Source organism: Microcaecilia unicolor, chromosome 6 (genome assembly GCF_901765095.1).
Source record: "Microcaecilia unicolor chromosome 6, aMicUni1.1, whole genome shotgun sequence".
NCBI classification, from domain to species: Eukaryota; Metazoa; Chordata; class Amphibia; order Gymnophiona; family Siphonopidae; genus Microcaecilia; species Microcaecilia unicolor.
Genome location: NC_044036.1, coordinates 163,013,761 through 163,029,352, shown reverse-complemented (window position 1 = coordinate 163,029,352; position 15,592 = coordinate 163,013,761). Strand labels below are relative to the sequence as shown.

Here is a 15,592-nt window from a genome sequence, read left to right as displayed (position 1 = left end):
CTCTTTCTACAGAGAAAACTAGGTAGAACCAAAAGGCTTTTGAGAGATTTGCAGCTCCTTGCATATTATATATATACATTTTTTTTTTTTTTTACAAGACCTGACAGTTATATGGTTAGAGTTGAAAGGCTGGAGCCCAACTAAGCAAGCTTCCAAACAGTTCTCACTACATGGTAATCCAAGTAAAGATGAATACCCTGCATCTGTAGCCAGTTCTATAGTGGAAGATTTAAAGTGCCAAATCTGATCAAACTCCTGAAACTATAACTACCATATTCAATTTATTTTCACTGGGATTTGTAGTATGGAGCGTTGCCACGATTTGGGTTTCTGCCAGGTACTTGTGACCTGGCTTGGCCACTGTTTTGAAAACAGGATACTGGGCTAGATGGACCATTGGTCTGACCCAGTACAGCTAATCTGATCGAACTCCTGAAATTATAACTACCATATTCAATTTATTTTCACTAAAATATTTTAAGCTGCTTTGGAATTGATCCATTGTTGCTCTATAATTTTACAATGTGGTAAGTACTCTTTTCATTTGAAGTACAGAAGTGTGTTATCTCAGATCTTAGGAATATGCTCCCTTGTTTTGTTTGGGTTGCTTTGATGAAATAGAGTATCTTCATGGGAATAAGAGTCAAGAATATTAGAGTGCTCATGGCCCAGAGTTCCTTAGCTAGAGGATGATCTCTTTGGCCATTTGATTAATTAAATTGGACCAAGTCAAAAGAGGCTTAAGCTGATGAATTTGTCTCGAGAACATGATTTAACAGAAATCTGTTTATCAAACATACCAGCTGAGAAAGATTAGAAAAAATAGGATTCAAACCAAAATAGACTGAAGACCACAATAATGAACTCATGGGCAGATGCTTTTAAATTAAAACTCAATGCTGAGAAAACACGTCTCATTCTTTCATCACAGAACAATAAGTACAAACCCACTAAGTTAAACATCCCTAGTTTTACTCTCCCCATCTCAGAAAGTTTAAACAATTTAGGAGTTACAATTGATCGCAACCTTACATTAGAGAACCATGCAAAAATCACAACAAAGAAAATGTTCCATTCCATGTGGAAACTTAAAAGAATTAAGCCTTTCTTCCCAAGAGAAGCATTCTGCAGACTGGTGCAATCATTGGTATTATGCCAGCTAGACTACTGCAATGCCATCTATGCTGGGTGCAAAGAACAAATTATTAACAAATTCAAACTGCACAGAACACAGCAGCCAGACTCATATTTGGCAAAATGAAATAGGAGTCCCTTATGAGAAAAACTGCACTGGCTCCCTTTAAAAGAACGTATTGCTTTTAAGGTTTGCACCCTGGTTCATAAGATCATACACAGTGAGGCTCCAGGATATATGTCAAACCTTATTGACCTATCAACCAGGAACTCTACAAGCTCATCACAAACTTTCCTGAATCTCCACTACCCAAACTGTAATGGACTGAAATATAAATTAACATATGCATCCAGCTTCTCTTACATATGCACGCAAATCTGGAATGAATTACCAAAATCCATAAAAACACATGACAGTGACCTTCCGTAACTACTGAAAACTTATTTAAGCATACAATAACTCATCAAATTCAAATTAACAAAACGCCAACTATACAACATGTATTCTCTATATCTCTACTGTTTTTGCTAATTATCTTGATTTCCAGTTTAATGATCCTAATTATCCAAGCTTTTTTGTCATGAATGAAGTTTAACCTATTACCTTTAGCTCTTATCATAGGACGAACTTTCCTCTTGTAACCTAATTTGTCCCTTTACCCCAACTATGTATTTCTCCTATCCGGAACTGGTAATCACCACTTATGGAATTATGTAAGCCACATTGAGCCTGCAAATAGGTGGGAAAATGCAGGATACAAATGTTATAAATACATGTAAAAGTGTCAAAATCAGCACCAAGGTCCAACTGGATCCAAAGTACATCAAAATCCTGATCACATTTCACCAACACTTACATTAACAGACACCAAGAGAAACTCAGTACAGTGGTGAGATCTAACACCAGATTGGCATTTGTGCAAATATCTGTCATTTTTCTACACGTCAGTTAACTGCTCCAAGACTAAGAATTTTTACTAAAAGTTACAAATTAGAAACTGGATGAAAATAAACGTTCCCTTAAAAAAAAAAAAAAAAGGGTCTAAACAGGCATAACCACAGCTTATCAGGTACCACTCCAGTAGAAATGAAAGATTAAATCAAAGAAACCACTGCTAACCTCCCTAAACCGAGATAAAATAGGAAACAGAAGCAGAAGAATGTAATGTAATGGCTGAGTGCCAATAGTGACATTTGCACATGGCCATTAACACAAAAATTAGAAAACTGATTTTATTGCTGCTAAAAAAAAATGGCCTTAGCGCATTGGAAAGTGTAATAAAAAGGACCCCAAAATTTGGGATGTGCCACTAGGATGTAAACTTCAATTTCACACTTTCAGCACAATACAAACACATTTTTTTTTTTAAGGTAAGGTGGAACCGGGGGGAGGGAGGGGGTTGCCGCTGGTTAAGATAATCAAATATACCCAAAATATTATCTTGCCAGTCGCAGTTTTAAGTTAAATTTTGAATAGTTTTTATTTTGCAGCTTTGTCTGGCTAACTACACTCCTTTAAGAGTATGGTGCTGAATGCAATATTTAACATTTTTGCTGTAGCTGCTTTTCATAATCAAAGACAAGTGCCTAATGCACAATAGTATAGTTCCCCAGCCCTCAATTAATTCAATGCTTGAGTTTTCCCTGGACAGAAAACCTCAAATAGCAATTACGTGTTTGAAATTTCAGGCTTTGCCAGATTCTCAGTTTTCTTGTTAGCTTCTTGGAATTAAGAAGAGTACATTCCTGTCTCAGGAGAAGCCTCTTATGTTTAAAGTTAAACAACATCTTTAAAACGTGTAATGAGAATGTCTTGTCTTGTCACAGATCTATTGTATAACAAGTCAGGTTTGGTAAAGTAGCTTTATCTTAGAGGAGACAAGTCATTCCCTCATCAAGGTTAATCCTTGAGGACAGAGACTGAAAATGAATGCCTCCACCATACTTACAGCATGGGTATGAAAAAAAAGTAGAACTATCGTGCTCTCTAATTAGATTTGGTTCCATAATTGTGGCATTGACAGCAACCTGGGCACGCTGACTCTGGAAACACAAGTGGCATCTAGTTAAAAAGAATCACTGGGAGAATTATGGCTAGTTAGGAAGATTTGATACCAAGTACTGCAATACCATTTTTATGGGGCTGCTTTAAAAAAAATATATACCAATGTTATCTGCAGCATTTTGCACTAGAATTGAAATGTATAGTACAAGATGGGAAAGGTCACAATTCTGTGCTCATTGAACTTGCTGACTGATGTTAAACAATTGTATTTAAATTGGGCTTCATATTTTTGGCTTGCAATGGGGGGGGGGGGGGGGGGAAGAAATCTTCAGAAGCATAAAGCACAAACCTTCATCCATTTTAAAGCTTGGCTAGATAACTTAAAGGTAAACTTTCTTCTTGTACAAATACAGGAGTGGTTCTAACTCCACAGAACACCAAATCTATGGTAGAATATGTTTTCATCCAAGTATATTAACCCACCAGTAAAAACAATGCCTGCTAAAGCACCTGTTTTTAAATGAGTTAGAATAGACCACAGGCTGGTGATTGGACTTATTTCCTGGAAGAGAAATAGACTTTATACTTTTGGGCAGTAGGATTTTTTTTGGGGGGTGGGGGGGGGAGTAACGTTTATTATTTGAACTAGAAATAACCTTAAGAACACAGAATATTGACAACCACCACATATTGTCAAAAGAAACAGTATTTTCTCCCCAGTATGACCCCCCCCCCCCCACACACACACACAAACCCCTAATCACAGTACGGTGTGGTGATATAGCCATTCAATATTTGGCTCTTGGCCAGTGGCGTCAGAGTATCCCAGAAGAGAGGCCATAATCAAAGATATTTATCACCTTGAGCAGAAGCAGTCTCCAATGTCTTTACGTTCAAGTACACTCAAAGTAATCCTGGACTTTCTCCAATGCTGGACAGTCAGAGGGGTCAGAGAAAGCCACACTTTTAGGTAAGTGTACCTGATAGCATGATGAAGTTGCTGTCTGTGCTATTCTTTTGTAACCTTGCCAAAATATTCAGTAGAGTTATTCTTATTGATCTTTGCACATTTTAGTTGCAGATTAGAGCAGAGGGCTGAGAACCAGGGGAAACCAGTTTCAAATCCCACTGCTGGCTCCTTCCGACCTTGAGCAAAGCACTTAACCCTCCATTACATCAGGTGCAAAATTAAGATTGTGAGCACTCTGGGGACAAGGAAACACCTGGTGTGTGTAAATGTAACCTTGAGCTACTACAGAAAAAGGTGTGCAACATCTAATTAATCTATTATTCTATTCTGTATAAGATTTTCATAAAAGCATTCTAATTTTACCTTTCATGCTTATTGATTGCTAAAGTTACTTGTCAGAACTCATGAATGCAAGATTTAGACTACAAAAGTAGTTTTGTTGCCTTTGCTCTGAAAGGATATGGATTAAGGGAGGGAAAGGAACAACATAAGAGCAAAGGGCAACTATCTAGAGGACAAAAGCACAGGGTGAAAGATTATGGGTCTCTTACTAAGCTGCCGCAAAAAATCACCGTAGTGCACCCTTTGTTGGCTTTTCCCCTAAATGCTAAGGCCATTTTTACCATAGCTGATTTTCTAGGTTTTTTTTTTTTTTAACCATGCACTAGTGTTGCCATTAATAAGTTACACGAGTACACTGCCACCCATTTTGAAAGCAGTAAAGGCTCATGCAGTAGTCCTGCGTTAACAGGTTAACGTGTAATAATGCAGCTATGCTGATTAGCACAGAACACCTACTCCACCCCCTCAAAAAAAGCTTTGATAATTGACCCTACTGCCCTTGAGTTTTTGCCATCTTTCCATGTGTTCAACGTACGAGTACTTGTTTATATCTATAAACTATAATTGCTGTCAGAATGAAGTTTTAGAAAAGTGCTTATAGTTTTACTGGGGCCAGTACATGTTTATTATGTTGCCTGTTAATAAGAATGGAACCATTACATAGTGAGGAAAAAAACAACGAACGATATTCAGAAGGGAAGAAAGGGTAATAGGAGTCTTACATGCAACTGATGTGACACTGGCAGGCAGCTTTGGGTGAAAGCTGTGATCAGCTTCTGATTCTTCTAGGTCATTGAAGACATGTTGACCAATGTGGGTAGGATGAGCTACTGGGATGTGTGGTTGTGCCTGTGGAATTCTGAGCTGCTCAAGACCGTTACTCTGTTTGCTGGAATCCTCTGATGGTTTAGCAGGCCATATTCTCTCTCTTCTCCAGCTGATTAATGCCACTCTGTCCCGGATTGACTTTGCAACTATCTTGGTATCACTTTCATGGAAGAATCCCAATTCAACCTGTAAGGACATGAAACAAAGATCATGCTGCATCTAGGCCTATTTAAAAAATGCAGCACTCAGGTTACTTCAGACTAAGTATACAAAAGTGATTAAGGTAATTGTAAATTCCTTATCAAAGAAGTTTAATGGAAATTGCTTCCTTTAAAGCTATGGAACAGATGTACAGAGTACCACTCGCGACACAAAATAGGACAAAAAACCCAACTCTTCAACCGTATAGCTCGACAGACTAACTTTATAAATAAACCATAGATTAGAAAGATGTGATAACTAGAAAAACACTTCATGTTCTTAAAAACTGTTTCACACACTGATGAAATCTTAGTACATTTAACCAGGACATGTTTTAGTAAATATCAAGCAGTTATTTTGCTCAACATGTCGTTTGATGTGTAGGGTGGCAGCTTAAATATAGTATAACCATTAAATAGACCTTCTGTGATATAGGAAATAACTAGAAAATAAGTTTTAGAGGAAACTTCTGTGAATATAAAAAAAGTGTTCACAAACATTTTGGGCTACTGCACTGAAACTGGGTAGTGAGTACTTGACATCTAGAGTTAACCACAGATTTTCATTTGGTTTTGGGGGGGGGGGGGGGGGGGGGCGGTGATCAACATTCACACATTGTAAAGCATTTGTAGGCAAATAAGCAAGTTTTTACCAATTTCTAAATCTCAAATTTTCATTTTCTAACTGTACATCAGTAGGGAGTGCATTCCACAATACTGGCTATATAATGTAAAAGCATCACAAGTTCTAAGCTTTCAAACATTTACTGAAGAAATTCACACAACAGTTTGATTCACTGAGCCGAGCATATTCTGGATTCATATAGCTCTGCACAACTGGCTATCTTCAATTCAAATGCATCAGTGGAACGCCAGAGATGTTAGCATTTAATTACCAGATTTGTGCCTTGTGTCTACAGGCCAGAAATATATAGGGGACCATTCCATTGCAGAGCACCTGCTACAAAAATAGACTTTTTGACATTTTTATGCCATCAAACACCCTCAAATAATGCTTAAATTCTCAAATTTGTACCTGCTCTGGAAGTGTAAACATGTGCACACCTATTCTGTAAAATTATTTATACTGTCAATACCACCCTGGCTGTAACCTCCACCCAAGGTATAACTCCAGGAATGCCTACCCACAGATCAAAGTGGAGAACCTAGTGATGTACTTTGTGTGTATTCCTTATGCAGTTTTAGAAAACAAAAGTCACGCATCCTTGGTCAAACATGCACTTTACACAGAAAAAGCTTTACAATGGTGTTTCATGAAATTAAGTAACAGGGTGTCCTAGCCATCAAGTTGTGTTAAATATCCCCCAAAACTAACTTCTACAGAATCTCATTTCATGGTCAACCTAATCAGTAAAAAAAGGCTGAATCACAACCTGTGTTGCTTATGCAGCGAAAAGAAATCATTTAGAAAGGCGTTTAAAACTTTGCATTAGATTTTCAATAAAATATGGATTTGGATGTTTGGTAGAAACTGTTATATTTATGTATAGTATTAAATTGTTTAGTTACAGTGATTTATGGCCCAAAATATGAATATACACATTGAGTAACAGTGGTGCTGGTTTTAGTCTTCAACTCATAGGCGCCGACTCCATGGGTGCTCGAGCACCCCCAATATTTTCACCTGCCGGAAGTCCCCTTCCCAGCCAGCCCGACCTGCTCGGTGCCCGTCCTCGCCTTCTTGCGTGCCACCCAGAATTTAAAAGTCCTCTTAACTCGGGGTCCCGGCAGCAGCAGACAGCAGTGAAAGGCGAGCAGGTTCGGCACTTCAGCCTTCCCTTCTCTCAGCTCCAGAGCTCAGCTTCCCACCCTTAAGGAAACAGGAAATGAGGGTGGGACCAGAGCAGACAGAAGGGAAGGCTGAAGTGCAGAGCCTGTTCGCCTTTCACTGCTGTCTGCTGCCGCCGGGACCCCGCGGTAAGAGGACTTAAATTCTGGGCAGCATGTAGGAAGGCGAGGGTGGAGGACTGTTGGGAGAGAAGAGGTCGGGCTGGCACTCTGGAGAGGGAGGGGGTGGGAAGAGGAGAGAGGGGAGGGTGGAATACACCACCTGTTAAAAAAAAATTCAGCACCCTCAATCATTTTGAAAAGTTGGCTCCTATGCCTCAACTGATATGCAGTTATAGACTTCACTGCAGTAAAAATATTTACTGCTCTGTACAATTGTTTTTGTCTCAGAGAACATTGATGAGGCCAGTGGGTTTTATTTAAAAACAATGTTAATTGATTTTAACAGGGCAAATTAGGAGGCATTGAAGTATGTAATTTAAAAACAAAACAAAATAAAACAAAACATAGAAGCAGTTAAGGTAGACTTATCTATAGAAGTAAGCAAACTTATGCTTAAGGACAAATCCAGTATAAAAGCAATAGTGTTACATTAAACACCCCCCCCCCCCAACCAGAGACCCCTTTTCTGTATAAGGCCTCAAAGGGACTGTTCTCTTTCCACTTCCCCACTTGATAGGCCAGGATGGCAGATGTTATAGAAATTGTTAGCAGTTTATGCTTTGTAAAAATGTTTTATTCTAGAGTTAAGTAGTTGTGACAATTTTGTAATTAGGGTCAGAGTGCTGTGTTTTGGCAACTGATTTTGTGATGAGATTAAGATTTGGGGAGTATATAGGGGGTGATTTTATTTATTTATTAATTTAACGATGGGTCAGGTTTAACTGAAATAGTTCAGCTATAGCCTTGCAAGATCTACTGGAGTTTCTAGAGGCTGTATGATGCCACCCTGGTCTAGTTTTGATCCAAGAATGCGATGTTTTATGTTGTATTCAATGTATATTCAATGCCACTGTTGTCTTGTGTTGAGTGAAAACTTATGGACTTTTATAGCCTAAGTTCCCAAACAGAATGATAAAGTATAAATGAAACCTGTTCTATTTCTCAATTGGAATTTTTCTTTATATCAGTTAATTGCTTATGGAAAAGTGAGTTATGTTCAAACTTTATACAGTACATATGACACTAGACAATTGGCTCTACTGGCCATGAGACCAAGGAGGGAAAATAGGTGGGTTCTACCTAGAACTAAAAAGGAGTTTTCAACTGTACATGTACACATCTGTGAGGAGGGATCCTGTCAGTGTCCTCAATGACCCCAGTTCGATGTGTCTTGAACATCTAAGGCTGATGGGACAAAGTCAACTAGTCCAAATTAGAACAGCACAATGAGAGAAAAAAAAAACACCCCAAAACAAAAGGAAAAGCAGTAATGGAAATGAACAACAAAATGGAAAAAGTTGGAGCAGGAGTATGTACATTTCCTCTTTCTCCATTAGAGACAGAATGTTACCACAGATAGAATGTTAGAAGGGAGCAGAACATCAAGGAAAGGAGGATGACAGGCTCCACACATGTAGAAAGTAGCACAAACAGGGCATAGCAGGAGGAAATCAAAGGGATGCAGGAGGAAATTGAGCAGAACATCAAGGAAAGGAGGATGACAGGCTCCACACATGTAGAACTTAGCACAAACAGGGCATAGCAGGAGGAAATCAAAGGGATGCAGGAGGAAATTGAGATCAGAAAGCAAGATTGAGCTCATAGAATCTAAAATAGGGAAGCACTCTACAAAGCAGAAAAAGGGGTAACACTTGTTTGCTCGACGGCAACTTTTGCAGACTAGGTTTAAATATTTGAGAAGGTAAAGAACTAACCTTTTCCGAAGACTATAGAACTACCTCCGCCTGGCCTTATTTTACAATCACTATACTTAAAAACAAACATAAGTAGAGGAGTAGCCTAGTGGTTAGAGCACCAGTCTCGACACCCAGAGGTACAAAATTAGACTGTGAGCCCTCCAGGAACAGAGAAATACCCAGTGTACCTGAATGTAAATCACCTTGAGCTACTACTGAAAAAAGGTGTGAGGAAAGTCTAAACAAAACAAGCACCACAGAAAGGTTGATGGTAGCCTGGAATATCTATCGGGAGAGGGGGACAAAATATGGAGACATTAAGTCTTACCTGATAATTCTTTCCATTAGTCCCTCCCACTATTCCAGATAGTTGTGTCCACCAACCAGCAAGTGGCAATACAGAACTGAAAACTGAGCTGAAACATCTCTTGGCATTCAGTGCAGCTCCAAAGCATAAGGAGAAACTCAGAACCACCACCTTAAAGAACTCACTAACCTAACACTAGTCAGATGAGCAAGTGTGTGGACCTCATCGCTGGACAACTTATAGAGAACAAGAGATGTACAAGAACCACCAAAGTGACAGTCATTATTTAACCCATTAATTTGTACAACTAAACATTTGAAACATCAGACGGGCCTTTGGAATAGTGGAAAGGACCAATGGAAAGAAAATGATCAGGTAAGACCAAGTTTCTCCTTCTATTACACTGATTCCCACTATTCTAGAACCTGTGGGATGCTCAAAAACAATCCCTAGAGGGATGGGATTCTGGCGCTGTCACTCTGAGGACTGAAGCCCCAAAACTAGTGTGCTGCAATGTCCACCCTGTAGTGCTTGGCAAACATATGCAGCATCAACCATGTAGCTGCCTTGCAAATATCCACCAGAGACAGTAAACTAGTCTCCACCCAGGATGTCACTGTACACCTTGTAGAATGAGCTTGCAAGGCAGAGGAGCCGACTCCCCCACAAGCTAATAAGCTGATGATGCGATAGTCTCCTTCGGTCATCTAGCAATTGTGGTCTTGGAAGCCATGAGGTCAACCTTCTGTTTACCAAAAAGTACAGTCTGTCCAATTTGCAAAACTCATTTATGTCATGTCATATCTAATGAGGATTACACACCATGAGAAGCTTCAAGGGAGAATACCAAGCCTCTTAGTCCCCTCTGTTAAACAATGGAAGCAGAGATGAAATGCTGATACCACGTTTGGAAGAAAGGAAGGAACCATGCACAGGGGGACCCTGCCTTTGAAAAGTGAAGGGATCCCGATATGACAGCCTAGAGCTCAGAAACCCTAAGTGCCAACAGCCACAAAGAAGATCTTGAGGAGGCTTTCTGGAGTGCCTCAAAAGGAGGCTTCTGAAGAGCCTGAAGGAATAAGTTAAGGTTGCACTCTGGACATGGCTTACAAAAGGAAAGCTGTAAGTGGCCCGCTCTCTGCAAGAATCGAACATCGGGATGAGCCTTGAGAGATCTTCTGTAGTTGGTCCCTGAAGCAGTCCAAAGCTGCAACCTGAACTTTTAGAGAACCCAACACCAATCCTTTCTGAAGGCCTGCCTGGAGAAACATTAGGATGTGTGTAATCAGAGCAGAGAAGGGAGAAAGTCCATGCTCAGATCAGCAGCCCTCGAATGTCCTCCATATATACCATAGATGCAGAGTGTTTCCAAGCCTGAAGCAATACAGCAATGACCAAATCAGAATAACCTTGGTCTCAGACCAAGCCATAAGACCAAAGGGGCATAAACCTCCATAAGCACTGGAACACGCTTCAGTAAGCTGTGTACTTGAAGATGAGGACCCCTATCCAGCAGTCAAATCAGCTCAATGTACCAAGTCCTACATGGGTAATCCAGAGCTACGAGAATTTTTAGACCCAAGTGCAATGTGATCCTGTTCAACAAAAGGCCTACCATGGGCCAAGGAAAAAGACAGTAGATGCGTCTGCAGCCAGGGCTGCAGTAGGGCATTGAGCCTGGTTCTTTCTGATGGCTGAAGAACTTGGGCAGTTTGGCATTCCTTTTCATCACCATCAAGTCCAAAAGTGGAGAACCCCAATGGTTCATTATCCACTGAAAACCATGGCTTGATAGTTCCCATTCTCCTGGGCCCAAGGATTGCCTGTTAAGAAAATCAGCCTCCACATTGAAGGAATCTGTGATGAGCCATCGACAGAAGATTCTCTGCCCACCTCATGGAGGGAGGCTGCCTCCACCATCAGATGATTGCAGGTCCCACTTAACTTGATGATATAAGCCACTGCCCCACTTTCTCAGGCCACTGTACTAACCATTAGCTACTCCACTTGAACCTGGGAAACGGTTCAATTCCCACTGCAGCTCCTTTTGACTGAGTCACAAAGTATGTACCTGTATATAATATGTAAACCGCTTTGATTTTAACCACAGAAAGGTGATATATCAAATCCCATCCCCTTTAGTAATTGCTTTCGTCTTGATAGCATGTTTTGAAAAGAACATCTGTTTTTTGTTCTCAACCCAGTCCTCAGGGCACACCTAGCCAGTTTTCAGGATGTCCACCATGAATATACATGGGGTAGATTTGCAAAGCCCCACCTCCACTGTGTACAGATCTATTTCATGCATATCAAAAAAACCCTACCTATTCATGTGAAAATAAAGATATTTGACAGTCCCTGTGCCATTAACTAGAAAAAAAACAACACGTGCAAACAGTGTGACAATGCAATGTTTCCTGTTTCTTTGGGCATTGTGACGGGGTTTATGGAACACTACTCCTCACCCTTAAAAAGATCCCTCAACACCTAACCAGGGCCACCTTAAGAGCACAGGTCCTGCCATGGGAAGAAGTGAGACAGGCAGGGCAGAGTTGAGACCAGGGATATTGAAAGGGAAGGGCCAGGCAGAGGTTAGAGCGTGCCCAGAGGAGAGGGCCCCGACGTATGCCTCGACTGAAGACATTCCAATGCTATGATGAAGTGGAGGAGTGGCCTAGTGGTTAGGGTGGTGGACTTTGGTCCTGGGGAACTGAGTTCAATTCCCACTTCAGGCACAGGCAGCTCCTTGTGACTCTGGGCAAGTCACTTAACCCTCCATTGCCCCATGTAAGCCGCACCGAGCCTGCCATGAGTGGGAAAGAGTGGGGTACAAATGAAATAAATAAATAATAATTGGGCTGAGGTAAGCAGTTACTGTTTGAACTTTGCAAGTTTGCTGGAGATCTTGTGGGAGCCAGACCTGACAAGTAAAATAGAACTGAAAGGCTGTGATTGGGGCGTAGCAACCTCACAGCCAAGGACCGTGTGAAACTACACAAAGTGTAGTTTGCTGTTTGCCAAACCCATCAGGCTTTCCCCCCATTCTATGCCTTGGGCTCTGAAGAAACAAGGAACTTGTTCTTGCAAGTCTTATTTTTGCATTCACTTTTTGTCCTGCTGTTATTTCCTCTGGCCATGACCAACCCCTGCTCGGTGTCTTACAGGCATTATGTGGGTGACATAGTAAAAAGTATCTCAGTAGTTCTGCAGGGGCTATGGTGCACAAGAAGTATAATCTGTGTTGTATCTGTAGGTACATGAAATTGTCAGTAGCATGTTGTGCATGAATGTTTTGCAGATATGTGGACTGGAGAAATACAGGACAGGGTTTTGGGGGGGGGGGGGGGGGGGAAGAGATTGATTAGTGGCAGCTGTAGGGTGGTGAAGTGTATGAGGATATCATGGGAGCTGCAGAATTTGCAAACTCCTACAACACGCATAAAGATGACTAGTTCCAAGGTATTATAGGGCAATTCCCTATAACATCCAGAGCTCACCATGCTCTACCTATACAACTCATCTTGAAACTGCAAAGAAACTAAAACTAGTAATCAAGTCTTGGGAGCTTTGCAAGATTGTTAAACACTTTAGTCACTGCATAATCCCATTTAGCAGAAATTGGGGGGAAGACGATGAGAATGGGGACCCACCTCGATAGAATGTTTGTTTTGCCCAATTATGAGTCACCTAGTACTTACAACTTTAGAGATGTACTTCTGGTGTCAAGGCGTGCATAGCACTTAATTTGGATCAAGACTTCTTACTACAAATAGTCATCATAATTAAACATCATTTTACCATTTCTTGTGCAACATCATCAGGAGTTTCCTTCTCCAGATCAAAGGTAAACTCAATGGCTCCATTATCTTTGGGTTTTCCTTTTAGTTTCTTAGGATCTTCTACCCAAAGTCTTAAGGCAATAGAGGATTTCCTACCATGGTCTTCTTCTGCAAGTTCCACTCTTACCCCAGTATCTTCAGCAAAAAAGGCATGGCTTAGCAAGTCTTTAATTTTGTATCTAAATTAAAATATACAAGACATGCTAATCAGAATGACTTCAGTTTCTCAGACAAGACGATATATTACTACATAACTAAGAAGAGTGTGTGAGCTACATGTTTTGTCACAAAAAAACATTTTCATTTTATTGTTAACTTCAAATGTCCAAAAGACAACATTCTACCAAAACACTAAATCCCAGTAACTAGGTAGTAAAAGCAAGTGGGTCTTTCACCAATCCATTCCAAACCAACCTCTCTTCTTTATTTTTGCAGATACATTCTCCAATGATTTCTTTGATTTCAGGATCAGTAACTTTTTCAAAGCTTGCTGGCTTGACACCCTAAAAATGAGAGCCAATAGTTCAAGATGATGTGAACTGAAAATCAAAGTAGCATTTATGAAACAGGCTAGTCCATCTTGAAAATTTAAATTGCTATTTACAGTGAAATATATGAATATTGTATTTCAATTAGTTGATTTGTTGCTGATAGCTTGAAATTCATCTTGGAAATCTCCCTTCTTTGTTAATGACACTTGGCAGTCATTCCTAGTGTCTCAAACTCAGTATACAGTATTAAAAACCATGCAGTTCTTGGAGTGCCAACAGCCAGTTTAGAAAAATGGTGTGCTTGTTACTAATGATGTAAAAACAAAAGAAACAAGTCTTCGTAGAAATACAAACAACAGTGAAGATGACTAAAAGTGAAACAGAAGACGCTCCAGATAAAAATCTGATTGATTGATCAGTGAGCAAGACTAGACATGGCTGTGTTTCGGCCTACAGGGCCTGCATCAGGAGTCTTTTGTGATCAGAGAACTCAATTCTTGTATTCGTCATACAGTTGTGGATCTTGTGGAGCTGCAACGTCTCTTATGTCTGAATAAAATAGTGCTCTGGAAAGCTTTCTAATCTCGAGTGTTTCGATCTGGGTCTACACTCAAGATTAGAACGCTTTCCTGAGCACTATTGATTTCTCTGATCACAAAAGACTCCTGATGCAGGCCCTGTAGGCCGAAACACAGCCATGTCGTGTCTTGCTCACCGGTCAAATTTTCGATTTTTATCTGGAGCGTCTTCTGTTTACTTTTAGTCATCTTCACTGTTTTGTTTGTGCTTGTTACTAACCCAACTAGGTGTTTTAGTTTACTTCAAACTGTTTGTTGCATAAAATGAACAAAATGACCTTTCAACTTAAACAAATCAGCTAAGGTAATAGTGTTCTGGGTATTACATTATCACATTCTGAACCATGCCATTACACGAGATCTCAGAAGTGTGTACCACTGGAATGTAATGTTTTCCTATTAAGTGCCCCCTGTGTTGTTTTCAAAGACCTGTATACAAGTAGTAATTTCAGAGTGAATTGTTCCTTACCACACTGAGGATTAAATGTAAAAGCCTAATCCATGCAAAATACGGGAACAGTTTAAAAGTATGAAATAGTTAAAGCATTTTGGAGGTAGATTAACAATGGCCAGAACAGCTAGCAGCTAGATTAAAAAAAATAAAAAAAATCAGCCTATGATTTAGAACAAACTTTCAAAAGATTTTATGTTAGTATATATACTTTCGCCCACAAATACTCCTGCTCACAGAATCCATATGCCCAAGAAAGCATTGCAACTTGCAAAAAAGCACAAATATGTCTAAGCTACTACAGTGATTCCCAAACCTGTCCCGGGGCAATCCCAGCCAGTCAGGTTTTCAGGATATTTAAGATGTTCATGAGATTGATTTGTATACACTGCATCCTTGGTATGCAAAAAAACTCATATGCATGTTTATCGTGGATATCCAGAAAACATGACTGGCTGTGGTTTCCGTAGGACAGGTTTAGGAACCCATGAATTACTGACTTAATACTCATCTCCACAAGCATATCCAAGTACTTTCATATAACTAAAAAGGAGGGAAGACCACGATACAGCAGTTTCATGCTTGGGTTAAGTGTTTTACCAATCAGGGTTCGGTCATGTCAGCAATCCACATCACCACCTACCAACTGACCTTGTTTATCCTATCAAAGAGCATGCTCAGTTACCCTGAAGACTTAGGGGGAGGGGCAGCTTGCTTACTCTTATTCTAGCCCATATAGAGTCCACGGAAAGGCTTGCAAACTACAAAACTGGTTGCAA

At 40.1% G+C, this 15,592-nt stretch overlaps 1 protein-coding gene across 5 annotated transcripts in view; it reads right to left on the bottom strand.

Annotated features, from left to right (window-relative positions):
- The window catches only part of WNK2 (WNK lysine deficient protein kinase 2), a 233,181-nt gene that overhangs the window by 84,726 nt on the left and 132,863 nt on the right, over positions 1 to 15,592 (bottom strand). For all 5 annotated transcript variants that reach the window (XM_030206139.1, XM_030206142.1, XM_030206141.1 and 2 more), the window contains exons 7-9: positions 13,708 to 13,796; positions 13,253 to 13,472; positions 5,174 to 5,465 (exon numbers count right to left, since the gene is read on the bottom strand). In XM_030206139.1, coding sequence (XP_030061999.1) covers positions 5,174 to 5,465; positions 13,253 to 13,472; positions 13,708 to 13,796 — 601 coding nt within the window. The remainder of the gene's footprint in view (positions 1 to 5,173; positions 5,466 to 13,252; positions 13,473 to 13,707; positions 13,797 to 15,592) is intronic.